Source organism: Lontra canadensis, unplaced genomic scaffold (genome assembly GCF_010015895.1).
Source record: "Lontra canadensis isolate GAN:19392208 unplaced genomic scaffold, GSC_riverotter_1.0 scaffold97, whole genome shotgun sequence".
NCBI lineage: Eukaryota > Metazoa > Chordata > Mammalia > Carnivora > Mustelidae > Lontra > Lontra canadensis.
Genome location: NW_022631091.1, coordinates 258,853 through 286,829, shown reverse-complemented (window position 1 = coordinate 286,829; position 27,977 = coordinate 258,853). Strand labels below are relative to the sequence as shown.

Genomic DNA, 27,977 nt, shown 5'->3' with positions numbered 1-27,977 from the left:
TTCTTGGACCAGAACAGGAACCATTTATAACTCATAGTACACCGAACTCCTTTTGATGTATTTACTAGAATATTTTGCAGTTGGCATAGGAGTTAAACTTCTAGAATCACCAACAAGAACAAAAACCAAGAGTGAAATAAAATACAATATTCCTGGAGCAAAGGGGACAAAAACTGCTTCCTAAAAAGGTTACAGTTCTTCTAGCCTTCAGAGAAGGATCATATTTCCAACACAATTCGGGTACCATTTGTAGGAAGTGCCGCCATATTTGAAAACAAAGTGCCCTTCAAGAAGGCAACATATTAAAATACTTTTGCCAAGATAGATACTACAGATACAATGACATTTGTTTTCAAATAGTGAATAAAACAACACTGCCTTTAGGAAACCAGTGACAGAGGCCTCTTTTATAGTAATATTTAAATTCTATTGGATCTTCCAAATATTTCAGATAATTAAGTAACTGGTAACCACCGACAGTTCTCACCAGGAAAAGTAAGTAGATAAAAGATAGGGCTTTGGGAGATTTCAAAGAAAGAAAATAAAGCAAAGCACATTTAGTGTTCTTTAGGCTTTGGTTTAGGGGCAGGCAAGTGTGAGGAAGAGCACAGAGAAATCAGGGTTTCTTTTCTTCAGATGAAAACCCCATCTTCCTCTCTGCCACTCAGTTCCCATGAAGCATCTCTCTCAGGTGCCAGCACGTTCCGATGTTTGGATCTGAAGGTAAATCGTGTTTTCTTTGGGCTTTGCTATCCTGTAGCAGCCAAAAATAAAAGTGAAAGTTAAAATAAACAGTCAATGTTTTGATTAAGAAACTATTGCAGGGCTCCTGGGGGGCTCAGTTGGTTAAGTGTCTGACTCTTGGTTTCAGCTCAGGTCATGATCTCAGGGTCGTGGGATCAGGTCCCATGTTGGGCTCGTGCTCAGTTCGGAGTCTGCTTAAGACTCTTTCTCCCTCTGTCCCTTCCCCCTGCTCTCTCTGTCAAATAAATAAATCTTTAAAAAAAGAAAGAGACAGAGAGAGAAGGAAAGAAGGAAAAAACTATTGCCAAAAAAGAAAGAGGGAAAGAAAAGAAAGAAGAAACTATTGCGAAGTTGTCTGTGGGAATAAATATCAAAACAAAAGGTGAAAATGAGATTAGCAAGCAACAGAGGCCAGCAGAGGGCGGTCTCAAGAATGAGCAGGTGTCTATGGACAAATTGTACTGAAATGGCTTAAAATCTGCTAATCAACATTAGCTCTCTGTGTTTACAGTTAAAATAGAATGTTTGTTCCTTATCAGTACTGAGACACCCAGAATTTCTCAAAGTCAGGTTTAGTTAGCACTTAAATGCTCTTGGTTGGCAGAGTTTATTAAAAGCACAGATTTCCTGGGTCCCACCCTTCATTTACTAAGTCAAAAACCTTAGAAGATGGCCCAGGAATCTGCATTTCAGTAAACTTCTTTTTTGGTGATTCTTCTGCATACCTAGTTTTGAGACCCACCAAGGAGTTCACACAAGATGCGAGAAGAATGGAGAAAATCTCAGACTTATTGAGCATCTACTGTGTGCCAGGCGATCGCTTGGTCATCTACTTTATCTTAAAGTAATAAAATGTCATCTACTTTATCTTCAATAAAAGATAAAATGTCACCTACTTTACCTTGCTGCATTTTCCCAGCAACCCTCCAAACTGAGTACTAATGTAGCTCTTTCTCAGGCAAGGAAGTTCACTCTCTGTGAGTTTCAGCAACATCCCCAAAGTCACATGGACACATGGATGACTGGATTTGAGTCCACGTCTCTCTGACGCCACAGACCATTGTCTCTCCTCATCACAGGGACACATGTGTCTTTCCTATGGAATCCACAGAATGAGTCTGGAGGGGGAGCTAAGTGGCCACCTCCTCGAGCACTGTTTTTTCCTTTTCTTTCTTACCACTTTAAGAGTAGCATCTGAGGGGCAGTCCGTTAAGTGTCCGACTCTTGCTTTCAGCTCAGGACGGGAGCTCAAGGTCATGGGATCCAGCTCCCGTTGGGCTGCGTGCTCAGCAGAGAGTCTGCTGGAGCTTCTCTGCTTCTCCCTCTGGCCCTTATCCCCCATACTCACTCTCACTCTATCTATATCTCTAACTCAAAAAACAAAAAATGAAAAGAGAAGCATCTGAGGCTCCATTAAAGCACTTGTCCATGGTACAGGAATGAATGTTTTAAATTGTTCTCCTTTGTAAAGAGAGTCACTAAAGAGCCTGAACCAACAATTGTTGAAAGGACAGAAGATGGATTTAAAAAACGTTCCCAACACAGAGCAGTTCACTCCAGGGATGAGCTAGGGACTCAGTCCTCGGTCAGTCAGCATCTCAGACACAGATTCTCCATCCCACAGTTTAGAACAGATAACCGACCACTAAAAACACGTAATTGTGCTCTCCAGTCTCTCCTTACCCAAAGCCACTGGTTGGTTGTTTTTCTCTCCAGCAACTCTAGGAGTAATAAAAAACGCACACCATACCTGCAAAGCTCCTACACCCTTAAGACCAAGAGAGGACATGGAGGCACATGGCCCTGAGTCCCTGAGCACCATGTGCTTACCTCCCGAGGTTCTCCGCATCCTCGATGGTCTCTGGCAAGGTGACACCTTTGGTCTCAGGAAGAAGCAACGTCATTCCCCCGGCAACCAGGCCCAACAGCGCTTCAAAGGAAACAGAGTTCACATAGAGCCCTTAGAACACAGCCAATGGCATTCCGAGGGATGCCAGCCGCTAACTAAAGGTTAACCAGGTAATGAACCTGGTTTTTAGAAGTCAGGAGCATCTCGGGAAAAAGTTGAACAATAGGATTATTGGGAAAATGTCAGAGTAAGAATAAGGAATATTGCCTTCATTTTACTTCTACGTAAATTCTACCACAACTGATGTTTAAGTATTAGGGAATTTATTTATTATTATACATAATATGTATTATATTGATTATAGCTACTGTATATAAAACTATACATACTAATTATATTATAATGTATTATTTTTATATATAATACATATTATAGCTACTATAAACTATAAAATATACTATAGTTTCTATATGTTAATATTATATTACTATATATGATATGAAGCATAAAGAATATATTTTGGGGGTCGCCTGGGTGGCTCAGTGGGTTAAGCCTCTGCCTTTCGCTCAGGTCATGATCCCAGGGTCCTGGGATCGAGCCCCACATCGGGCTCTCCGCTCAACGGGGAGCCTGCTTCCCCCTCTCTCTGCCTACCTGTGATCTCTGTCTATCAAATAAATAAATAAAATCTTTTAAAAAAAAGAATATATTTTGGTCAGGGTGGGCCACTCTTGTTTCTCCCTCCCCTATCCTCCTCCCTTCTTTCCTCCCCTATCCTTATTTCTCTCCCCTCTCTCCTCCCACTCCTTGGTGGGTCTGCCTGGGGCGCAGACACAGCAGCTCTCTGCACACAGACAGCAGTTTTGCCTTCTGCCAAACAGGTAAGCTGGGTCTTGGAAGACCCAAGGTCTTAGTCTGGGGAGGAGGAAAAGTGTTCTCCTCCTGCTCTAATCCAACATTATCACTAACAAAGCTAATGCCTCCTTGTGTCTATTCTCAATTGTTAAGCAAAAGAAGGGTGACAATTTAGCATCTTCAAGCCTCCCACAATTACATGTTATATGCACAAAAATTGGGAGTCAAATTCATAAGAAAGCGGGAGGCTATATCAAGATGCCTCCCAAATTTTGTCCTATGGGATGAATTATTGGACTCTAGAACCTTAAGATGTAACATCTGGCCTGCCTTCTGGGAATGGCATCTTATCTTTCCCATGAAACAAGACAGAGTGAGTCAGGAGACAACAGAAGGGCAGGCACCGTCCTTGTCTCCTATAAACTCACCAGAGGATATCGTTCACTGGTCAAAGAGGTCTTAAGCAATCATGCTGGGCTGGAAGGAAAGAATAATGAATAACCCATGAAGTCTTACCAAACAAAATGAGTGGCAAGCCTTGCCAAACCTCCATCAGCCTGAAGACCAGGAAGGGGGTGATGATTCCACCCAGATCACACAGGGAGGAACACACCATCACTCCAAGATTCCTGATAAAATACAGAGAACAAAAAGGATGATATGTCTGTGATTCAACTTTCCAGATGTTAACCTTATCCTAGAGCAAGAGCAGGGAGGGGAGAGAGGCTGGAGATAGAGTTAATCACCAATGACCAATGATTTTTATTTAATTAGTCATGCCTATGTAAGAGAGCATCCATAGAAACCCCAAACTATAGGTTCAGAGAGCTTCTGGGTTGGTGAAAATACCCATGTGTTGGGAGGGTAGCCCACTCCAAGTCTATGGGGACAGAATCTCCCATGAGGGACAAAAGGTCCTCCTGTGCTCAGGAGACCTTTCCAAACCTCACCCTAAGTACCTCTGCATCTGGCTGTTCATTTATAGACTTTGTTATGTCCCTTAGGATAATAAACCAGTAAATGTAATTAAGTATTTCTCTGAGTTCTGTGAAACATGATAGCAAATTATTGAACTTGAAGAGCAGGGTATGGGAATCCTGATTTATACCAGTGAGTCAGAAGTGCAGGTGACAGCCTGAGACAGCCATAACCTACATCAAATGTGGGGCTCAAATTCAGGACTCTGAGAGGTGGGGGGGGCAGTCTTGTGGGGCTAGGACCTTAACTTGTGGGGTCTGCTCTTAACAGTTAACCAGGGGGTTAACGTCAGAATTGAATAGGATACCCCAGTGGTGTCTGGAGACTTGGAGAATTGGTTGGTGTGAGTAGAGTTCTTTTTTCACATGAAGAGATAGGGAAGGGTAGCGAGAAGGTATTGAGAAATAGAGAACAAAGAAAGCTAGAGGGGGGAGTAGAGAAAAGATCTACCTGGAAGGATCCCCTCTATCCCTTGTAATAGTCTTTACTCTGACACGCACTCTGCCTTCTGTGAAGATGGTCACTTCTGATTAGTGTTTGCATGGAATGTGCTTTTCCATCCCTTTACTCTTAAACAATCTCCACCACTATATTTTTTTAAGATTTTTTATTTATTTATTTGATAGACAGAGATCACAAGTAGGCAGAGAGGCAGGCAGAGAGAGAGGAAGGGAAGCAGGCTCCCCGCTGAGCAGAGAGCCTGACGTGGGGCTCAATCCCAGGACCCTGGGATCACGACCCGAGCTGAAGGCTTCAACCCACTGAGCCACCCAGGCGCCCCGCCACTATATTTAGAGTGAGTTTCTTGTAAGCAGTACACAGTTGGGTCTTACTTTCTTGTCGTGTCTGACAATCTTCGCCTTCTAACTGGGGTGTTTAGAACATTCATATTTCTTGTGACTATTGATAAATTTTACATTGTTTCGTGCTAGATATTTTTGTATTCCTACAAATAATCTTGACTTTGTTTTAAAAATATGGTGAAATTAGGAACAATAAACTGGGAAAAGCTTTATTCTTTAGTACATTACTTTTAAGTCTCCATTATGCTCATTTGCATAATCTCTTTCTCCCTACAATTGTAATTATAAAAGTAGTGCATTGCATTTCCTTTCCAAACCCCCACCACTACCTCATCTTCGTTGGTTATCATTTCTTAGTGTTTGCCATTATATTTTTAAATATATTTGTAACTTACTTTATCAGTGTTTAATGATATGTTTTTTCTTAGCTGGAAATAGAGGAAATTATATGCAAAATTATCTATCCCTGTTTTATGGAAAGATTGTAATAACAACAGCAGATGTTGAATTTTATTAAATGCCCTTCACTATCTAAAGAGATAATAGTATAGCTTTAATTTATTAGCTCTATAAAAATTCTTTCAATATACTAGTATGAATTATACTATTAGATTTTTTAATATTGAACTGTCTTTGTGTTCCTGAATAACTCATCTTAGATATGATATATTATGATTTTAATGTCTCCACTATTCTCTTCTGATAATATGTTGTTTGGGATTTTAATCAATATTCACACATAATATTTGCCTATAGTTTCCTTATTTTCTTTATCTTTGTTGGTCTTTGATACCAGTATTATTCTAGTTTTATTAAAATGTTTTTTGGGGGCACCTGGGTGGCTCAGTCAGTTAAGTGTTTGCTTTTGGCTCAGGTTATGATCTCAAGGTCCTGGGATCAGGCCCCTCACCGGGCTCCCTGCTCATTGAAGAGTCTGCTTCTCCCTTCCCCTCTACTGCTCCCCCTGCTTGTGCTCTCTCTCTCTGTCCAATAAATAAATAAAATCTTTAAATAAAATAAAATTTTTTTAAACCTTTCTCCTTGTTCTATAGTCTAGAACAGTTTCAGTATTATTGGAGCTTTCTATGAATTAAGTGTTTTATAAACTCTCTGTGTGAGACCATTATGGATTTCCTCTTTATCATTGTTAAGGGACTTCCTTATCTTATTAAACACATTTTTTACATAAATTCAACTTTGTCTGATAAGATTATGGGTCTTGCTATATTTTTTGTTGGCATTTACTGATAAGCTTTCATGCATTCTTTTCTTTTCAACCCTTCCAAAGAAAAGTTGTACTTCAGCTATGCAGCAAAGTGTTCAGTTTTGCTTTGTAACCAAAGAAGTTTCCTTTTGTCAATAGAGGAGTTAAGCCTCATTGTATTTGTTTAAATGTCAGAAGCACTTGGAATTAATTCTGTCATTAGCTTTTATACCATGCTCTTTATTGCTTCTAGTGTCTTCTTCTCAGTATGTGTTGGCTATGTGTATTTTTTTCTGATAATTTGGAAAGTTTGTATTTTTTAAACTGTATTTACATATATATATATATATATATATATATACACATACATATATATATATATATATATATATATATATATAAAATTTTTTTTTTTTTAGTAACCTACATCAAATGTGGGGCTCAAATTCAGGACTCTGAGATCAAGAGTCATACAGTCTTCTGTCAGAGCTGGCCAGGGGCCCTGGAAGGTTTGCATTTTTATTCATATGTTAACCTTTATAACTTTATATAATACATTTACTGCTCTATTCCTTTAGGCAGTATTCATTAACTTCCTATTATAAACAATTACAAAATTTATATATTTCCACTTCCTCCATCCTTTCAAGCACTGCTTTCAGTAAATTATACCACTGTTTTAGTGTTTGCCTTACCCTTTACATCTTTAAGTACACCTAAAGCACTACATAATTTACCAGCTTTTTAAAAAAAATATTTTATCTATTTATTTGAGAGAGAGAGAGAACCCACAGACAAGCATGGCAGAGGGTAGAGGGAAAGGGGAGAAAGAGAATCCCAAACAGACTCCCCACTGAGCTTGGAGCCTGATGTGGGACTCAATCTCACAACCTTGATACCATGACCTGAGCCAAAATCAGAAGTCAGATGCTCAACCCGCTAAGCTACCCAGGCACCCATATCAGCTTTTAGTAATATGGCTTTTTCCAAGCTGGAAAAAGTATACTAAGGATACCAGATGCAACATTCCCTTTCCTTTCCCTTCCCTGTCTTCTAGCATTTCTTTAATGTCAGATTTATGACATCTACTGCTGTTCTGTTGTCAAAATCACATTCACTTTAATCCCACATTCAATGATTATCAAGCTGATAATCAACTTGATATTCTCCTTATATCTGTGACTTACAGTTTTGGCCCAATAATGTAACTAGGATATTCTTTATCATTGTTCCTTCTGAGTCCATTTTTCTGTTACACTGAGTGCCACTTCAAATCGCAGAGTCAAACCTTCTTTTATTTCCAGAAGTTTTTGTAAAGGTTTTTTTATTTTCCCTTTGAGTTTTTTTGTTTCGTTATTTCAGTTGTCTTCTTTGGGACATGTGTGTGTGCGCGCATGTGTGCACGTGTGCTTGTGATCTCCAAGACTTTTAAACTTTGCTTATTTCACTTTCATTTTGCAATTCTTCATCCTACCTTGCCTTTCCCTCACTAGATCGGTTCTCCTTTGCACTGCTTTCAGATAGGTTTCCATTTTAATCGTCTTGTCCCATATTCTTTCAAGAACTTTAATCTCTGCTTTAAACTCTTATTTTATGCATATGACTGATTAATTGATATTGCATTTAATTGAGGTATGTGGGGCTACAATTTTCACCTCCATTGCGACAATATTTTTCCAGAGAGTATTCTTTATCTGTCATTTGCTTTTTCTGTTCCTTTTCTCCCTTTCTCTCATGATGTGTTTGTATAACTGGGTGAATTACTTTCTTATTATTCATCTTTTAATACTTGATTTCTTCCTATATCAGTCCTTTCAGAAGAACTCATGGGGAGGGGCCAGATCATGTTCTAGGCTAGTGAAAATTCTCTGTTCAACCAGGGTTGTATGAGAACAGGTGCTTCAACATCTCTCACTCCCAGTCTACAGGGGTCAGCAGTGCAGAATCCTCACCACACCGTCTCTCTCCTCCACCCTGCCTTGCAGCACGCTGTTGTCCCCAAGACCCCTGAAGGTTCTCTCCTGGACTCACTCTCCCTGCTTCACCTTCAGCATCCTAGTGTTCGGGGAATGAAACCTATGCCTCAGGCCCCTATATCCATCTTGTTACTGTAAACAAGGGCTCGTGGGTTATACCCTCCCAGGTATGCTTCCTACTTTGGAAACTGCTGGTCTTGTCCCAGAGTTACTGTCATGGTGTGCATCCCTGGAATCTTCCAGACCCTCTGAAACCTCACTGCATTAGGCAGCCCTTCTTCTCACACTTGTCTTTCAGGGTCATCCTCATTGCAAAGCTGGAATTTGCAGGGTTTTTAAAATTCTCATTCTTCTGATAACTTCAGTGTGATGTCCAAGAGGAGAAAGAAAAGGCACCATTGTTTTTTATTATTATTCTAAGAAACTGTGTCTTAAAAAAGTAAAAAATTGAATAACCACACAGAAGCTGGAAGAAGTAGGGAACTAGGTCCCTGATGTAAAAGTCATGGGGTTGTGGGGCTTGGTTCATTCAGTCGTTCTAGAAGTACTTAGTCACTGCTTAGCACAACTGGAGACCAGGTGCAGAGGCACAGAGATGTATGGTATGTCACTCCTTTACTCAGGGAACTCATACCATACTGAGGAGACAAAAAGGAGAGACTGTTCTCAACACAAGGCAGTGCCTATTGAGACCGAAAGAATGTTCTTGACAATATGTGCTGTAGTTAAAAGGAGACTATTGTTCACTTCTAATACCTCCTGTGAATAAGAAGCACATTCAAAATGGCTTTGATAATAATTTTTTGACTTTGGAGTCCTTGTAAAGTAACCGAAATAATCTTTTTTTAATGACTTAGATTTGATTCCGTTTATTGAAAATATCAGAACTTCCACGAAAGCCTTCTTGCTGTGTGTGTGTGTGTGTAGGTCATGGTTAAAGTCAGTTCTCAATGTCTGGCTTCTGTTCCCAGTTACCGAGAATCTCATCACAGACTCTCTGCGCAAATGGCCATCCTTGAGATGGGCTGCTTGGCCTTCTTCCACGTAGGAGCAGGCCATCAGGACCTTTGACAGTTTACACTTTCAGTCTGTCCCTTGGGTCTGGTGGCCATGACAACGGAATTGTTTGGCCCAGCTATTTTAGACTCTGGGCTCAGGACAGCCAAATGTAGAATTTCTCTTTAATTTGCCTTCATCTCTTTATACTCAATCCAAGCAACCTTTTACAGATGAGAGTAGAAGACGTTCTTTTAATGAAGGACAGATGGGGAAGAGGAGAGTACATTAGAGCCACGCTTGCGTCTTCTGGTTGACTGAGGGGCTCAGATTGCTGCGTAGCTAAGAGACTGGGGACCTGGAATGGTTCTGAGAAACCACTGGCATGATGGCATGGGAAACAGGAAACCATACAGACAGAAAAAAGCGTTTCAGGAAACATACCACATTCTAAAGAAGGTCAGAATTGGAACTTTAAAGCAGTTAATTACTTTTACAATAAAAATCATCTTCACTTAAAACTGAGTCTCCTAAAACACAGATGGCAGTAAATACGTACAAAGATGCTCGACATTGTCAGTGATGAGGCAGATGTAAATTAAAGTCACAATAATACCACTACCTCCCAGAATGACTTACACAATAAAAAAAACTGACAACACCAAGTGCTGATGGAGCTGTAGAGCAGCCAGAACTCTCCCCACAGCTGGTGGAACACGAGATGGCCCGCCATTTTGGAAAACATCCTGACAGCTCCTCATACATTTAAACATGCACCGTATGAACCATTCCGAAGTTTTTGCCCAAGAGATATGAAAACATATATCCACTCCAAGACCCGTACCTGAATGTTTCTGAGCAGCTAGATTAGAATCACTCCAGACTGGAAACAGTGAGTGCCAATAAACCGGCGAATGGCTAAGGAAATCGTGGTGCATCGTTTACACATTGGATCACCGCTCTGCACTCAGAGGGAACAGGGCATGGATGCCTGCAAGCCCGTGGGTGGCCTCCGTCATGCTAAGTGAAAGGAGGAGGGCACAAAAGGCTACAAGGCTATGTTCCTTCATTTACATAATAACATTCTGGAAAAGGAAAAACCGAAGGGAGAGAGATGGTTGCCAGGTGCTGGAGATGGGAAGGGGGGGACCGACTGCAAAGGGACCTGAGGAAGCCTCTGGAGGTGATGGCAATGTCCCCGTAGTGACTGTGTGGCAGATTAATGAATACATATACAATCAAAACTCAGCAAACTAGGTGTGACAGTGAATTTTGGTCTAAACCTGACTTTACACAGTACATGTCCTAGGCCTGGGGCACCTGCGTGACTCAGTCGGTTTAACGTCTGACTCTTGATTTCGGCTCAGGTCATGATCTCAGGGTTGTGGGATTGAGCTCCCCCTCCCCACCCACAGGGCTTCGAGCTCAGCAAGGAGTCGGCTTAGAAATTCTTTCTCTCCCTCTGCCCCTCCCCACCTTCTCAAATAAATAAATAAATCTTTTTAAATTATGATGAATCTTCTAGGCCTGTTGCTACGTTTACAGAAAAGTATCGTGTCGTCCCAGGAAGAGCCCACCGTCGAGGTCAGAAAGATGCCCTGCCACTTTCTGGCTCTGTGCCTCTTGCAAGTGCTCTTTCCTTCTCTAAAACTCAACTTCCTCATCTGTAAAATGGGCATAATGGTGATGCTAAGGGCGAAGTGACAGATGTCTAGAAATGTTTTGTGTGCCATCGTACGGTCAGAGCTCTGAGCACATTATGTCTACAGGTGTCTGCATGGCTGTGGACTTAGGCAGGAGCTGGAGCTGAGGGCTGGGCTGAAAGTCAGTCTCATACTCCCTAACCAGGGCTCTCTCTATGCAGATGCTTGTTCTTCAGGGCTTGCCCGCTGCACACTCCATTCCAAGTTCCCATTTCATGTTCTCTCCTGTAATTAGCCGTTGACCCTCTCTCTAACGCCCACCCCCCAACTCAGTGTCCAAACGGATTAACCTCTGGGGGAGCCTTGAGCAACTGTCTTGGAAGTGCTGGTCCTCGCTGAGCCTGGCTAGTGCCCAGCTAGGTCAGTGGCGACCCCACCACACTCCCCTACTCCCCACTTTGTGCACCCACCTGATGAATGTGGGGTACAGTTCGGCGTTCACCAGGCACACCAGCTGGAACACGATGGTGATTCCCATGCGGCCAAAACAAGCCACTGCGATGTTCAGCCAGTGTAGATCTGGACAGGAAACACACAGAGGTGGGGAACTCACATGGGGACTGAGCCCACGAGTGCCCCACCTTGAGGAGCCCCATTAGGAAGCTTGGACTTCAGAGCTGGAAGAGCCAGAAGGAGTGCCTTGTCTAACCCTTTCATTTTGGGATAAGTAAACTGAGTCCTGCGAGGTTTCAGAACCTGATGGTGACACAGGAGGGAGACTCCTTTGCACAGAGGAAAGAACATGTGTTTTGGATCTCAGCTCTGCCTCCTGTCAGCCATGTGACTTACCTCTTTGGGCTTGGTTTCTTCAGCTGTAAAATGGGAATAGTGATAGCCAGCCTACAAGCTATTACGGGACTTTGAGATGACAAATGTGAAATGTCCACCATGACTGCTCCAGAAACGTTGGCTTCTTAATTACCATGCAATAGTGTCTCTGCCAGAGCCTGACACAGGAGGTCCACAAGAAATACAGCCCCTCGGCTGGCAGCCCTGGAGCTGAGGGACCAGATTTCTAACCCTCAATCTGGCCTTCACTTCCAAACACATTGTCTTAAAGGAAACACCTTTCAGGAAAGTCTCAGACTCAAGCACTAGGGAAGCAAACCCTTGCTGCATCTTAGCAGACGGCTGTGGGGCTCCCCATTCCACGAGGGTTCGGGAAGCCCTCCCCCTACAGAGGACCGATTGAGGAATTGGGCCCCATCACTGGCTCCACCTCGGTTACTCCACACACTAGCAAGCAAGTGGCTTCCAGGACATGCCAGGGGACTCATTAAAGCCTCTGGGGTCACAGACATCATGTCTTCTTGACCCCTGTCCCCAGATACTGGCCGTTCATGGAGGACATGCTCGTTTCACTCCGCCAGCGTGAGGGTCCCCGGAGAGAGGACACGGTGGCCTTAGGAACGAGCTCCCCACCGGGTCCGACTCAGTCTCCCAGCCCCCTGCTGCTCACCACCTTGTGGTGGGAGCCAAGCCAGATCATGGATACCCCCAGCCTCCTGAAGAGAAAAGAAGAGGAAGTTCACTCAGACAGGATCTACAGGGAGGGCCTTGCGTACACACTCTGGGGTCTTTAATCTGGTGAGTGACTCTGCTGTCCTGTTTCCCATCGGCGCCGGGGGCACCTCTCCCTTGACCAGCCAGAGGGACCGTGGGGAGCATCCCTGCCCAAAGCCCCCAGTGCTTCCTTCCATATGGGGGACACCGTCCAAGGCTGCCTGCTGCTAATGCCCACCTCTGTCCCCCAGGTCCCGCCCTGCTCTCCCGATTTCAGGCGCAGGGCTTCTGGCTGTTCCTTGAGTGCTCAGCTCGACCCTCCTCGGTGATCCTCCCGCTTCCATCCTCCTGCCCAGAAGCACATTCCCCAGAGGGTGACACGGCTTGCTCCCCTCATTCAGGTCTGCCAAGGCCACCCCTGACCACCGCACGAAGGATTAACGCCCACCATGCTTCACCTGCACTTTTTCCCTCTAGAACGGGAACTCTGTGAAGCAAGCACTTTCTCTGCTTTGCTCACGGCTGGGATCCCAGGGTTGAGATGTGTGCTGGCCACACAGAAGGTACTGGCAATATTTCCTGGAGGAGGGCCTGAGTGTTTATCATCTCACATGACAAGGCCTCCGTAGAGGCAAGTGGAGAGGGTGGGGTGGGGGGAGAGACCTTGGCAGGGGGGGATGGGACCAGAGAGCACGGTGCCTGGGTTCCGTCCTGATGATAACTAACAACCTGAGATCTTGGGTTCCTTCTCTGCCCCCACTGCTGTTACTTAAAAACAAACAAACAAACAAACAGAAAACTTCCCATTTGTCTTTGCAGGATTCCAGAAATAGGAAGATGGGGAAGAGGGTGGATAAAATCTATTTCAGACGGACTCTGCTCCTCTCCCTGTCCTCACTGTTCTCTCCATGCAAGGAGGAAGGAGAAGACTGAGTTGTCTTTTTATTTTCAGCCTGATCCATACAGCCTGGTTCTTGAGAAAACAGTTTTCAGGAAACACGTCCCACAACACCCTCTCTGTAAAAACTTACCGAAACAGCTCATTTAACCCACAAGGGCAAAGCCCAAGCAATACAAACTGAGGAAATGGCAAATCTGCCTTGTGTTTCTTCAACCACCTCCCCAAACGTAACAAACAGCAAAGGCGGTTTGTGTACTCAAACCGAAACTGACCAAAGTCATTCTGCTTTGGATTATCCTGGGTCGTAAGGACGATGGACGAAAGCACATGATCACCAGAGAGGCTGGTGTCAAAAAAACTGGCAATACCCAGTGTTGGCAAGTTGGAACGCTCAGGCATCCTCGGTGGGAGTGTGCGTTGGTCCAGCTGTTTTGGAAACCTGCCTCTATCGACTTCGAGCTGCATATATACCACACCTGACCCAGCAAACGCACTCACAGATTTGTACCCGAGGGAAAGGAGAGTCTAGGCCCATGAAGAGACGTGCGTCCGAGTGTTCCCTGCAGCTTATGCCCCAGGAGGCAGATGCTGGAAACCACACAGGTGTCAGTCAACAGTGGGACAGGTAAGTAGCTTGACACTTGTCATTTACTCATCATGTGTATGTTATACCAACTTAAAATTAAAACACACACACAAACACACACACACACACACACACACACACACACAGCTGTAGACTAGGGTAACACCCTGACGTTGTCTTTGTTCTCATTCGAGGGGCATATCCAGGAGCCGAAACGCTGTTCCACGGTTCAATAATACGATCCTCTAGAGAGTGAGGGAACACCCAGCTCACCGTGGGAGATAAAGATCATGATGGCGCAGGCTGTCCCCGCCACCAGATTGGACACCACCAACGGGCGGATGAGGCCGAAGCGGTCAATGGTGGTGAGGATGATGAAGGCCGCTGGGAATTCAACCAGAGCCGAGTACAGGAAGTCCAGGTGGAGGTTCCCGCCCGTGGCACCCACGTGCATGATGAGGCCCTGGTAGAGTACGGAGCTCGTGAACCTGAGCACAGAGGAGAAGCAGAGGCTCAGACCGAGGCTCCTATCTGTGGGATGGGGGAGGGTTCGGAGTCTGGCCACCGGAGAGGAACAGGTGTCGCTCGATCTAGAACGTCCTGGAGTGACATGAGAAGAGGGGATAAAAGTCAGGAAGGGTGTCCTAGAGGGGCCATCAGTGAGGGGCTCTCTCAGGATTGATGTGATGTCATGACTTCTGGGGTACAACCCCGTGTCCTAGAGCCAGCAAACGAGGACCCTGAGGCCACAGCGGCTACAGGGGGATGGGTGGAGGGTACCAGGAGTAAGCAGGTTCAGCGATCAGACCCTGTACGAGCTGTGAGATCTTGAGGAACTTAACTAAGCTCTGTCTGCCTCATCAGTAAATGCAACAAATGGAATAAGGTCTTCTGAGAACACTCAGACACAGTCCCATCCTGTCCCAGCACCCAGACTCAACCAGAGCATCCTTTCCCAGTGGGAAGCCCCTTGTTCTACCCGGACAAAAGCACAGCAGGCTTGTCCTGACCACAGATGTTTAAGACTTAGCGGCCAGCCTTCATTTAGAGAGGCTGTGTCCTACTCCAGTGGCCTCCACAGATCAGGTTTGCCCTCCGCAAAACAGTGACAAAAGGCTCATGGATGAGCTATTTCTCTCCACAACCCTCTCTTCACACCTTCCCTGTCCCACACTGAGTGCCTGGAGTGATTCCTGGCACATAGAAAGCACTCGCTAAAGATGAGCTATTACTGGTGTCATCATCATCATCGTCCCAAGGTCAAGTCCACAGAGCACAGCAGAGCAGATGCCAGCCAAGTCTTTCCAGCGGCACAGTGGTGCTGTCATTAACAGCACCGCTCCCCCTCTCTCCTCCACCCTGCAGCCCGCCGCAGGACCCCTCCATCCGCATTCCAGGGAGGAATAGCAGGGGTACCGAATATGGCTCAGACACCAATAGGGACTGGCTAATTCACTCCAGAAGGTTTTAGAGAGTTCCATGGGTCATTTTTTGGTGACATCACGTAATTTTGGAGGATAGAAACATTTGATCATTATATTGGTATTTACAGTTTGAGAAGAGATTTTGGTTGATAAGAAGTTGTGCTCTTGTCCCAGCATGTAAATTGCCTCTTGGCTCTAAAACAGATCACAACTGATATTTCTCATCAATATACTCCCTTGTTTTATACAACTGCACACCAAGAAACATTGTGATGCTCTTGTTTCTAGTCCTGAATCATTCCTAACTTCCGAGGGTCTCATCATGCCCTCCCTTTGTCCCAGTTAAGTGGGAAGAGTCACCTAGTACCAATAAAGGGATTGCTTTAAGAGAAAGGAAGGTCTAAGCTTGATTTTCCAGTCAAAAACCAGTTAACAAGTGTGCAGTGCTGCCATCTTTTGGCAGAGCCCATGAATTGCATGTACATGTTAAAACAGCCATCCGTGGGACTAGACCCATTCTACAAAGCCCTTTACACAAATTATCTCATGAAACTGCCATCATGCCGGCGAGGGAGGTTCTGCCGTGATCCCCGTTTGCTGACGAGGAAGCTGAGCCATAGAGAAATGGGAGTTGTCTGGAGTCACGGGGCCGGAAAGGGCTGGGAGGGAAGGAGCAGGTGGAGGGAAGGCCAGTAGGAGGGGGGTCCAGGGTCGGCTCATGGTAGGCCATGGAAAGGGATTTGGTTTTATCCTCAGTGGGTTAGGAAGCCAGCGGAGGGTGTAGACAGGGGAGTTCTGCAGAGCAGAATGTTCAGGGGAGTGGGTGCAGGAGTGTGAGAGCCGAGAGGCCAAAGCAGACCCCTCCCCCCTCCCCCCTAGAGAAGAGTGCATTAGGGGATGGCAGTGGGGGCAGTGAGTGGAAAGGGGAGGAGGGAGTGGGGGGACAGAAGTGCACCAGGCAGCTGGGGTTTGCAGAGGCTCGGGGCCAGCACAGGGACACGCCTGTGACTGGTAGGGGCAAAGGGAGGGCACGGTCAGCCTGGCTGGCACCTCTTGCACCACAGATGGGTTCTATGGAACTGTGGTTATTCATTCGACCTTCAGCAAATATTTGCAAGGTTACCATGTGCCAGGCATCACGCTATTAGCTTGGACCCTTGGTTCTAGTAAAACCTTCCTGGAAGCAGAAACAATTGTACAAGGAGCAGAGTGGCTCCAGATGAAGGGGGAGCCCCAGGGGTTGGGGGAGTGACTGCTAAGAACCACCCGCATGTCAGGGAAAAAGCCTGGGGGATGGGGAGCCTGCCTGATGTCCTCTGAAGGAACAGGGTAGGGGACTGCAAGAAAGCAGCCTGGAGAGGGGTGCAGACCCTGGGGGTGGGCCGGGGTACGTGGGTGAGGTCCTATGTGTGAGTGAGTCTTGTAATCAGTGGGCAATAAAGGCATAGCCCTGCCCACGCAGGGTCTCTAAAGTGCCAAGATGTGAGGAAGGGCTCTGCATCTTTGGAAGCACCGAGAGCCACTGAAATCTCACCCATTTCCGATGCCACGTCAAGACATGTCTGTTCCCAGAAGACAGACCTGTGAGAGGGGCGGCAACCCTGGGGTCCCTCCATCATATTTCACTCATCTTGCTGTTGACCCCCCATGTCACACACTCTTCTTACTGGAATGCTGTCTTTCCCTCATTACTCCACCCTCAAGGGAGAAATAAAGATGTCTTTCTATGAGCTCACTGACTGCTTGTAATTCATTTAAAAACTCCTTTTCTGCCTTCCACTGCCTTTAACTCAGACCCCAGGACTCTGGCAAGCACCCTGATTCTGTGCGGGGGATGGTCTGGAAGGTCCCTTACCACAGGTACATCAGAATAAGGGTGTGCTTTCTCAGGTGTGGCGTGCTGAACAGGTCTGCAAAAGAGGGGCTCAGCTTTTTGGTGACATCCTCTTCGAGAGAGAGCATCTAGGAGGGAGTAAGAGCATCAGTGGCGTCCAAGCTTGGGGGAGCGGAAGAAGCCCTCAGAGCCACCCCCGCATTCCTGTGCTCATCACCCCAAGTTCTTCCAGGGCCTTCCTGCTCCTCAAGGCAGCCCCAGAAGCATTTTCTAAACCACCCGGGACACCTGGGTGGCTCAGTGGGTTAAGCCTCTGCCTTCAGCTCAGGTCATGATCTCAGAGTGCTGGGATCGAGCCCCATATTGGGCTCTCTGCGCAGTGGGGAGTCTGCTTCTCTCTCTCCCACTGCCCCTATCTCTGCTGGTGCACCCTCCTTCTTGATCACTCTCTCTCTCAAATAAATAAAATCTCTAAAAAATAAGTAAATAAATAAATCATAAACCCAACCCAAGGTTTAGTGATGTAAGAAACCCCTTGTTATTTTGTCACCTTGGGATCAGGGAGAGGTGATTTCCCATTCTTCTGGGCAATGTGGTCAATTATCTTTATCACTTGAGAGTTTCTCTTCTGTGACAACAACCACCGGGGAGACTCGGGCACGCACCTGTGGACACAGATCGTCACTACGTGTGGGCGCCTCCAGAGTGCAGATGCGAAGGCCTGATTGGAGCGAGGCCATGGCTCTGAGAAACCGACCCTCCTCACTTTGGGACTGTAATTCCTCAAGCAGCTAGTGGATGAGGGTCTGGGGTCATCCTGTGCCAGCCCAGGGATCCAGAAAGGAGCTCTGTGGGTGGGTCCCTCACACTCTCAGTGCCACCTGCTAAGATTTAGGGGCAAAAAGGGAACGGCTGCTTTCCTCTGTGACCTTCATTTCACGGGGCAGGGGTCCCATTCTCTGCAAGCCACTGGCCGCCCTCGTCCCCCTGGAAACTCCTGGTACAGAATCAATGCTCCGTGTGCTCCCTGACCCTTGTGGGACAGCAGGGGGTCTCTGCATCATACAAGCACAGTTGAACAGGTCCCAAAATATCTCCCAAACCACATAAATAGATAGTATGTGGTCATTTCAAACTGGGTAAGGATGTTACAACGTGAAGATTGGGAATCTCTGGCATGAGGTCTTCTGGAAACATTCAGGCTGAGGCCCATGCTGCAGGGCCAGCGAGACTCAGCCTGGGCATCCTGCCCCACGGGGGAGCCCCGGATTTCACCCTGATGGGGAGAGAGCAGGCTCGTCCTGACCACAGGACGGCGGCGAGCCCTGGTTTAGAGACTGGGTCTACTTCGGTACTACCCACGGTAATTTGTCCTTAGAATGGTGATGAGGGGTGCTAGGATGAGATCTTTCTCTCCACAGCCCTCTGCACACCCCTTCCCTGCCCCACAATCAAAACTCAAAACTCATCTGTCCAGCTGTCTATGCCTTGGGACCCTGCCAAAGGCTCCACTAGTAAGATTAATACCTCATGGGACTGGTTTGTCTCACAATGGCTTAATGCACACATTCCCCCAGGAACTCTCATGCATTCATTCATTATTCATTCATTCATTCAACAAACAGCAAATGCCTGCTCTGTGGCTAGGTGCCTTCTCATCTGACGTGAAGCGTTGTCCTTCTCCCTAGGGGGATGCGAATTCGAAGAGTTTCTATTTGAGGGTAGCTCCCCCACATAATGGGGCCATCCTGTAATATTAGAACACCCCAAATGGCACAAAGGGCAGGAGTAGCCCTGTGCCTGAGTGACAGGTCACCGTGGCTACTGGAGGACGGCCCATGTGGCCACCGAGGTCACCGGGCAGTGGGAGTTCACCGAGCATAGTCCCGGGGGTGGAGAGAGAGCAGGGCCCCCGTGGAGGACCCGCGTACCAGTAGTAGAGCAGGAAGAGGAAGGTAGGCAGGGAGGTGGCCAGCTGGAGCCACCGCCAGTGAGGGATGACGTAGGCCAGCCCGGAGAGCAGCACGAGCCCCACCGTGAAGGCCGTCTGGTAGAGGATGGCCACCATTCGCCGGTAGCCCAGGCCCACGAATTCTGTGACTGAAACAGGACATGAGTCACCATCAGGGCTCCTGTGCTCCCCGTGGCCTCCTTCCCTCCGGGCAAGCCCCCACACCTTGCCCACCTCCCCGGCCTGACCCCAGCTCCTTCCCCTTGTCCGCTAATGCTCCTCAGCTCAAGCCTGGCAGTCAGTCCCGCTTCTCTCCAGCGCTTCCTTTTTTAATACCCCCTTTTGCCATCTATACTGTAATTCGGGTGCTTTAGAGCTCAGTCTGCCTGAACACGGGCCTGCCTCCTCCCCAGAGCTTTGCCCCAACAGGCTCCTGACCGAGCTGTGACATTTCTCATGGCCCTGGGACTGTAATTCACTTAATAAGCATCTCCCACCAGGGACCCGGCACCTCTCCAGGCGTCCGGGACGTGTCCTCAGCCCCCACAGCAGAGTCGTGCCCTTACAACCCCACATCTTCATGAGAGAGGGCAGAGGGCACAGCCAGCAAATGAGCAAGTCATGTGTCAGGCCAGAACGCACTTTGTGCCCCAGGGGAACGGAAAGTTAACTGGTGGGAGGGGATCGGGAGCTGGAGAGTGAAGGGGTCTCTGTCTCAGAGAGCAAAGCAGGGGGTGAACCTCGCGGGGGAAATTCTAGGCAGAGGCAACCGAGGATGAGGATCTCCAGGAAGAGGCCGAACCTGCAGCCATCCTGGGGGCCCTGTACAGAGGCTGGCTTGGGCCGCATGAGGAGGAGAGCCCGTGCCCAAAGCGGCAACATGTTCCCACGCCCACTGCTGAGTTGAGACAAGGGACCCACGTGGAGGTGAAGCGATGGTGTTGGCCTGGATCCTGGGGCAGGAACAGAGAAGAGATGGTGGCCCCGGGTGTGCTGTGAAAGGAAAGCCAGCGGCAGGACCCCTGAGGGGCCAGAAGCAGGAGTAGAGAAGTGGGGACCATGCTGACCGCCAGACAGCAGGCTGGGGTGGGGGTCTCAGGTGGAGCAGGTTTGGGGACGGGGAGGACAAAGTCCTGGGTCCTGCCACACTGAGGGATGGGGAGAAGAGAAGCCAATAAGGGAGACCAGTGAGTCACCAGCAGAGGCCCAGGGAGTATGTGACCTACAAGCCTTCTGGGGAAGGGAGGGAGGGAGGGAACGAGGGAGGAAGGAAAGTGGGAGAGAGGGGATGTGGGAAGGAGGGAAGGTGGGAGGGAAGGAAGGTGAGAGGGAAGGAAGGGGAGAGTGGGGGAATGTGGAAGGGAGGGAGGGAGGGAGGAAGGGAGAGAGGAGGGACAGATGGTAGGTGGGAGGAAAGGGGGAGGGAAGGAAGGTGAGAAGGAGGAAGGGTGATAGGGAAGGAAGTTGAGGCAGACGAAGGGAAGGGAAGGGGAGGGAAGGAGAGAGGAGGGAGGGAACGTGAGAGGAAGGGAAGAAGGAGAGAAGGAGGGAAGGAGGAAGGAAGGAGAAAGGGAAGGGGAGAGGGAGGGAGGGAGGCCGTCCCCACGTAGTGCCCTGCCTGGTCAGACAGGCCGTCACATACAACTAGACTTAGCACAATTTCTCTAGACCCTGCCAATGTACCCTCTCCCCCTAAATCCCACCTCCACCTTTGGCTCCCTCCCCTTCCACTTGCCTGGTGGGAAGGCATCCCAGGGGGACACTTACTCAGGATGTAGCCGGACGTCCAGCTGCCCTTGCTGACCAGCCCCTGCAGCAGGTGGAAGAGCAGCAGAGACGTGTAGTCCGGTGCCACGGCCGTGAGGACACCCAAGATGGCACCGGCGAGGGTGGTGACCAAGAGACATAATTTTCGGCCAAACCTTCAGAGGCAAGGAGACAGGGAAGGGGGGTGGGTGTTGAGTATTTGGGGTCCAATGGGCACCAAGCGACAGCGAGGGTCTTGATCGGGAACCATGTGTCACTGTGTCCTGAAGGACTGCCACCCGAGCCAAGGGCCCAAATGTGTGGTCCTCAGGAACAGTGGCCCTTTTGAGGTTCATTAACTCACTGTAAAAGCCAGGATCCCTATGCTCTCAGGCATGTGGCATCTCAGCCAGGGAGGGTTGCTCCCCGGGGCTCTGCAGGTCCCCACAGGTGTCCCCCTCATCGCCCCGCAGACTGCGTTATTATTAACATGCCAGCCTTAGCAGGGGCCTCAAAAACTTTTCTGGGAAAATATTCAGTTCTCATGGCATAACAATTGAGGATTATTTCCCTTTCCTTCCTTCATGAATGAAACGGGCAAATCACTTGCTAACTCTTCATCCCGGTAGGGAGCTTCATTGACTCCATCTTTCCAACCTGATCCCACACTCCAGCGGCTACTCGAGGAAGCAGCGGGTCAACCTTCTGTGTGGTCACACACCCGACCTGGTCCCTACCCCCACATCTTCCCACCCTGCAACCTTGGCGTTCCCCGCCCCCTGCCTCCTAGACTCCAGCCCGGGCCCAACATCCCCTACTCCTTGCCCCTCACCTCCAGCCCCATGCTCCTGCCCAGCACGGCCCCACACCAGCAAGTAAACATCCTCATCCTGCACTAATGTAGAAACCTCCCATTGGACGCTCACAACCGTCACCCCCAAACAATCAGAACTAATGTCATCTGCGTCCACCTCCATTTCTTCTCCTGTGCCTCCGACCAAAGGCTGCTCCACCTGCTCCCCTGGCACCCAGCCCTTCCACAGCCCCTTTGGTTCCTCAAGCCCTCCATGGTGCGGTCACCCCCATCCTGGACCCTTTGCCTGTCCCCTGTCCCTCCCACCCCACTTGCCTTACAGTGTTGTCCACGCACCCAAACTCTACTTCCTCCTCTCTCGCTTCTCCTCAGCCTTCCCCTGACACCATCCTTGTCCCTGGTAGTCGTGGGGTGCCTTGTCCACAGATCTGGGCCACTCCTCCCCGTCAGGCCAGTCCCGTCTTGTGTTCTATAACTCCACACTATGCTGGGAGAGTGGGTGTCTCTCTACCTCCCTGTTGTTTCCCCTACATCTCCTTTGCCAGCAACTCCTTCCCTAACAACCTCTATACGCTCCACTGCTTATCTCAACCACGGTTGACGGCTTTAAATACCAGCTCCTGCTGACAAATCCCAAATGTTTATCTCTAGCACAAACCGCTCTTCTGAGCACAACTCACGTACCCAGCTCCCTATGTGGTATCTTTTCTTTGCCTCCTGGGCTACGCTTAGCACAGGACCAAACTCAGGATGGCTCCCAACCCCTCCCCCCACAACTGAAGCCTTTTTCTAACCCCGTCTGTCCCTACCCTCACCTCACCCAACTGCTGCATGTGTATACCTTGGCTTTGTCCCCGTCTTCTCTCAGCCCACCACCCAACTATACAATATGCATGAGTTTTGGCCCCCCAAGTCCATCCTGAATCCCCACCCTTACTCCATCTTGCTACCCTACCCCACTCCAAAGCTCTAGCTACCAGGTCTCTCTCCATCAGCGTCTGCGGTAGGTTTCAACCAGCCGGACGCTCCCACCACTGTCCCCTGTGATCCATTCTCCTCATGGCATCGCCGCTGCATTCAGTCAGCTTGGCCTTTACGTACCGGTCTGCAATGTAGCCGACACCCAGAGAGCCCAGGAAGAAGCCCAGGTTCACGCAGGACTGAAAAAGGTCCACCTTCCAAGAGTCGTCACACACCAGGTTAAACTGCGGGTCACGCCATGGTCGGAGGGGCCGGAAACACAAGACGGTTTATAAGTCCAAGTGTCCCTTCCGTCCTCTCCCCAGACAAAATCAGTGTTTACCCCAAAGTGTGATAGCCCAACGGGTTTCTCATCATTTTTTTCTTACCCCATTTTCATAAGACAAATTTCAGGTTTCCGGTGAATCTCACCTGCTACACTATATCCCTAGTATCTTTGTTTTACCCTCACCGCTATCAAGAGCTTTGACCTTGGCCGTCGGTTATTGAAAGACAACATGGCCAGCAGATGGTCTTCTAAAAAGAAGTATAGCACAGCAATTTCCTAAAGACAGAAATGTAGCCAAATAAATCGAACACGTTTTTCAGAACTGGTCAAAAGCCCTCGATTAAGTACCTATTAATTATATATTTGATTATGTGAGGCCCAGCGGCGACCCTGGGGATTCTGTCATGGGGGGTGTGGCCATGAGTGGCCCCGGGAGGGGCTGAGCAAAAACACTCGGGCAAGAAGGCAGGCTGGGTGAGAGCAGTGTGGGCACTGGGGTCTTGCGCTCAGGACCCAGGGTGGCCGGAGACTCAGAGGGAGCACTGTGCCCAGAGCCAGCGAGGGGAGGGACAGGGCAGGAGGGAGCCAGGGGCAAAGGCAGGACAGACCCACCTGGGGAAGGGCTCTGTTGAGTTTTAGGGGAAGCCGCACCGCAGGGGGCACACATCTGGGCACTGAGAAGCCCCGACAACCCCAAGGAGGAGGAAGAAGAGGAGAAGGAGGAAGAGGAGGGGAAGGAAGAAGAGGAGGAGGAGAAGCATCCCACTTCCTCACTGGGGTGCAGAGAAGGTAGAAGCAAGGTGTAGAGCTCCACGGCTGGGGCCCTCACATCATCCCCATTCTTGGCACAGCCCTGGGGCACACCCTTCCTCTCTCCCTGTCTCTGTCCTACTCTAAGTACTTCGGATTCATGGCTCCCCCTACCAAATGACGCTGGGAGATGTGTGATGGTAAGAAAGTCACTTCGCCACTGCAGGCCTCAGTTTCCCAGTCTGAACCGTGTGTATTGCCCCTGTCCTGTCCCACTCACAGAGCTGGTGTGAACGCAGAAGAGGAGTCCTGTGAACAGGGTTTAGGTAAACAACAAACACTTTACCCCTTAGAATAGAGGTTTGACTATACCCCACTGCCCGCAAATATTTCAGGTGCTGGTTAAAGCCAGCCCCTTCCCCCCACCCCCAGTCCCGGGCCCTGGGGTCGACCATTAAGGGCCCCAGGTCTCTGGGCTCTGTCAGCCTGGGGGGCCCTCTGACTGGCTGCTTACTTCCTTGACATGAGCACTTTTCAATATAAAATCTGGGTAGCGCTCCGGGTTACCACTTGACTCCGAAATGAATCCCAAGCCTGTCCTGTGACCTGCTACCCCCGCTTGCACCACTGAGCGCCGTGGGCATTCCCTCTACCAAACCCAAACATTCATTCCCTTAGCTGAAAGCACAGCGTCCCCGCAGAGCTTCTGCCGTCTTCCATCTTCCCGGCCTGCAGTGGGCCCTGCCGTTAGGAAACAGAGGGACAGATCGCTCTTGGGTGTTATCTGGCTGTCCCAGGGTCTGCCTCTCCAACCACCCAACTGTCTTCTCGTAGCCTCTACCCACCTGTCCAAGACCACATCCCGCTTACACTGCACTGGGCACCAGTTTGTGTCTTTTGCTCTAATCTTTGTCATGAGCGTGTCTGTAAGGTGTCCCTGCCCCCCTTCCTCAGATGCCCAGGGTGCCATCTTGTCCCCCAGACTGTACAGAAACCAGGGCGCTCACGGAACCAGACCAAGGGGCATCTGGCCTTGCCTGTGGAGGTCTGTGCTTCGTGCCCCCCGCCAGCTCACACCCAACCACTGCCCCCAGCACATTTGTGCATACCGGGAAGACAGGCCCAGACCCCAGGAAAGCCTAGGGTGGTGTGGAGTGGGGGGCACTGGATGGGTCGCTGCTCCCACTGGGGTTCTGCCAGGGCTAGGGCCTGGGGTCTCAGGCACAGTCTGTGTTCTCCAAGCTCGTCTGATCGTGAGAATCCCCCGGAGTCCTTGTCAGAACACAGACCGCTGTGGATGCGGTCTCAGCAGATCTCAGGCCAGAAGCCAGGAGATCTCTAGGATGAGACGTGTTTGGGAACGGTGACAGAGCCCTCCTGTGACCTGGGGCTGAGCCCTTTCTCTGGCTCACACTCACAGGCAGGGGAAGACGGAGCTAACCAGCCAGGAGCGGGGCCCCAGACCACTGCGGGGCTGCAGCTGGAAGGACAGGGGACTCAGAGGTCGGGAACGTACACGTTCCTTCCCCAGATGGAGCCCCAGGCCCCACCCAGAGCTCGGAAGGGCAGCGCCTCTGGAATGTGCAAATGGCTGCTTCAGCATCCCCCCTCAAGTAGGTTCCAACGTCCAAGGCATGGCTGAGTTAAAGATTATTCCTGCAGAAAGGAATCACGAAGGCAAAGCCCCTGAGAATAAGCAGCAGCGCAGGAGGAGAAACAGAGGCCAAGGTGGATTTAAAGGCGTGGGGGTGGGGGGGTTGCCGAGGGCTCCTGCCCTCTCCCACCCTAGAGCCCCCGCGCCCCCTGCCTCCAGCACACCCCCACCGCCTGGCACAGGGCACACTCCGTCTGTGAATGAGAGTGCCAGGAGCCCCTCAGTTTTTGCCAGTGCTTAGATCTAGGGTCTCCTGGGAGCCCAGCTGGGCTGCCACAGACAGTCACTATTTCTGGAGCTCTTTCGGTCCCCTTGCGTCTGACTCTCCCCCTCCCGCTGTCCCTCCATGTCCGCTGCCCCACCCCTCCTGGCCACCACCCTGCCCGGCTCCTCCGCAGCCCCAACCCCTCCTTCTCCTGTGGTCCAGGCTCAGGCTCAGTGGCCCTGCTCACCCCCCTCCCACCAAGAACCCTCGGGCAAGTTGGGGCCCTTCTCCCCAGCCCAGGCCAGGACTATGTCTCTTCTGGGGACACACCCCGCATCTAGACAGTTCCCAATGTCCCACTAGGACTGTCTTCCTCCTCTGCAGAAACCACACCGAACTTCCTCGTCTGGCATGAAGGCAGAGTTGCCAGGCTTAGGAAAGAAAATCCAGGGTACCTGGTACAATCTGAATTTCAGATAAACAACACATTTTTTTTAGTGTAAGTGCGTCTTCGTGCAACATTTGTATTCCCGCCTCGGTTATCAGCATCAAACATTGTGTAACATCTGGGACATAATTATGTTTAAAAATTGTTTATCATTTATCTGAAATTCAAATTTAACTGGGTGTCCTGCATTTTTTCTGGCAGCCTTCCATAAGGACTCTGCACTTGGCGGAGAAGGAGGGGTCACCACCCTTCACCCCCACGCTCCTCCCCAGAGCCCTGAATTCGAATCAGCGTTAACAGCTCATTGTCCCCGAATTAGCACATGCTGTCACCAGAGCAAGCCTTGGAAACCAGGTGTTCATGCGTTTTCAGGTAAAGCAAGTCACACCTGCACCTGTTCCTCCTGAAGGGGAAACTCCCATTCTGTCCCCTTCCCAGTCCGACCCCCCCCAGCAGGGACCTGATCAGGCCAGAGGAGAGGACACAGCCTCTTCCTCCAGTAAGAGCCTTGGCTGTGTTGATGCCAAAACCACTCAGTTACCTCCGGTTTCAGGTAAGCACCCAAACCAAGCCTTGCTAACAGAGTCACTCTGCATAGCTTCTGGTCTGTGGCTTCAACAACCAACCTCGATGCCAATTTCCAAGGGCCCACACTTGGTGACACTTTCAAAAAGATCCACAAAGGAAAAAAAATCTGGTGGCCTTTGACTAAAATATTCTCGAGGCACAACACAGAAAGGACCCACTGAACTCTGCAAGCGAGGCCCTTTGACCCCATTACCCCCTCCTGCAGGCCAGGAGCGGGTCCGCCACCCACAGCTGAACCCACTGACCCTGTCGGAAGCGGATATACCTGTACCTCCATGACGCTGGGTAACATCCTCAGGGATGCCCAGCAGATCTGGGGCATGGCCGGGACTGAAACAGTCTGACTCCGGCTTCCAAACCACCCCAGCGGGCCCATAGCTGTCACACAAGTGAAGGAGGGGGACCCACCATTCTAACGGCACCCCAAGTGAATTCTACGGGCTCTTGGAGAAGCCAGCAGGGCAGAAAGAAGAGGAACCCGTCTCCCCGTAGACCCGTGTTCAACAATCCAGTCTGGCTCGCAAAGGGCTCCCTGACCTCCACCTGCCTCTCTAGCGGCCGGCGTCCGTAGGAGACCAGACGGCGGAAGGATGCAGAGTGCCCAGCACAGAGCCAGAAGTGTCCTAAGTGCTCAGTGGATAGAACTCTCCTCCCTCCAACCTGATGTGAGACCAAACCCCTAGGATTTGTTGCGTGTTTCCTCCCTGAAATCCACCTGCTCCCCCAGACCCGGGGCTTGCCCTTACCTCGGTCACGATGGACGAGCCGGGCGTGTCGTACACCCAGCCGTGCCGACAGGGCCCCAGCGGCAGGTGACTCCTATTGGCGGCCAGGCCGGCCAGCGGGTCGACGCAGCTGAGGCCGCTCTGGTTCCAGTCGACCTCGTAGCCTCGGCAGTGGCGGGGGAAGGCCTCGCCGGCGGCCCCCGGGCCGGGCACCGTGTAGTTCAGTTCCTCCGCCAGGCTCCAGCCGCATCGCTGGCTCAGCTCGGCCACCCCGGGGCTCAGGCAGCGGTGATCTGGGGTGAAAGCCAGGAAGACGATGCCCACGTAGATGGGGGCGAAGGCAGCGGAGAGCAGGCACAGGGTCAGGAAGGCTTGCTTCTGGAACCAGCCAAACTCGCCGACCTGCTCCAGAACATCATCCACGGTGAGCATGACGGGGCCAGCACCTTCATCGCCTTGGCCAGACTGCCTGGGCTGCCCGGATGGCCGGG

The 27,977-nt window shown here is 49.7% G+C and overlaps 1 protein-coding gene across 1 annotated transcript; it reads right to left on the bottom strand.

The window, feature by feature from the left end:
* Nucleotides 1-47: 47 nt before the first annotated feature.
* On the bottom strand, nt 48-27,977 carry SLC22A1 (solute carrier family 22 member 1). Its single transcript, XM_032837214.1, has 11 exons — nt 27,508-27,977; nt 22,969-23,072; nt 21,075-21,229; nt 19,288-19,456; nt 17,907-18,021; nt 17,378-17,484; nt 14,372-14,586; nt 11,519-11,627; nt 3,965-4,077; nt 2,575-2,674; nt 48-754 (listed from the first exon to the last, which is right to left on the bottom strand). Exons 1-11 carry the CDS (start codon nt 27,916-27,918, stop codon nt 688-690), a joined length of 1,665 nt encoding a protein of 554 aa, XP_032693105.1. The 5' UTR covers nt 27,919-27,977; the 3' UTR covers nt 48-687.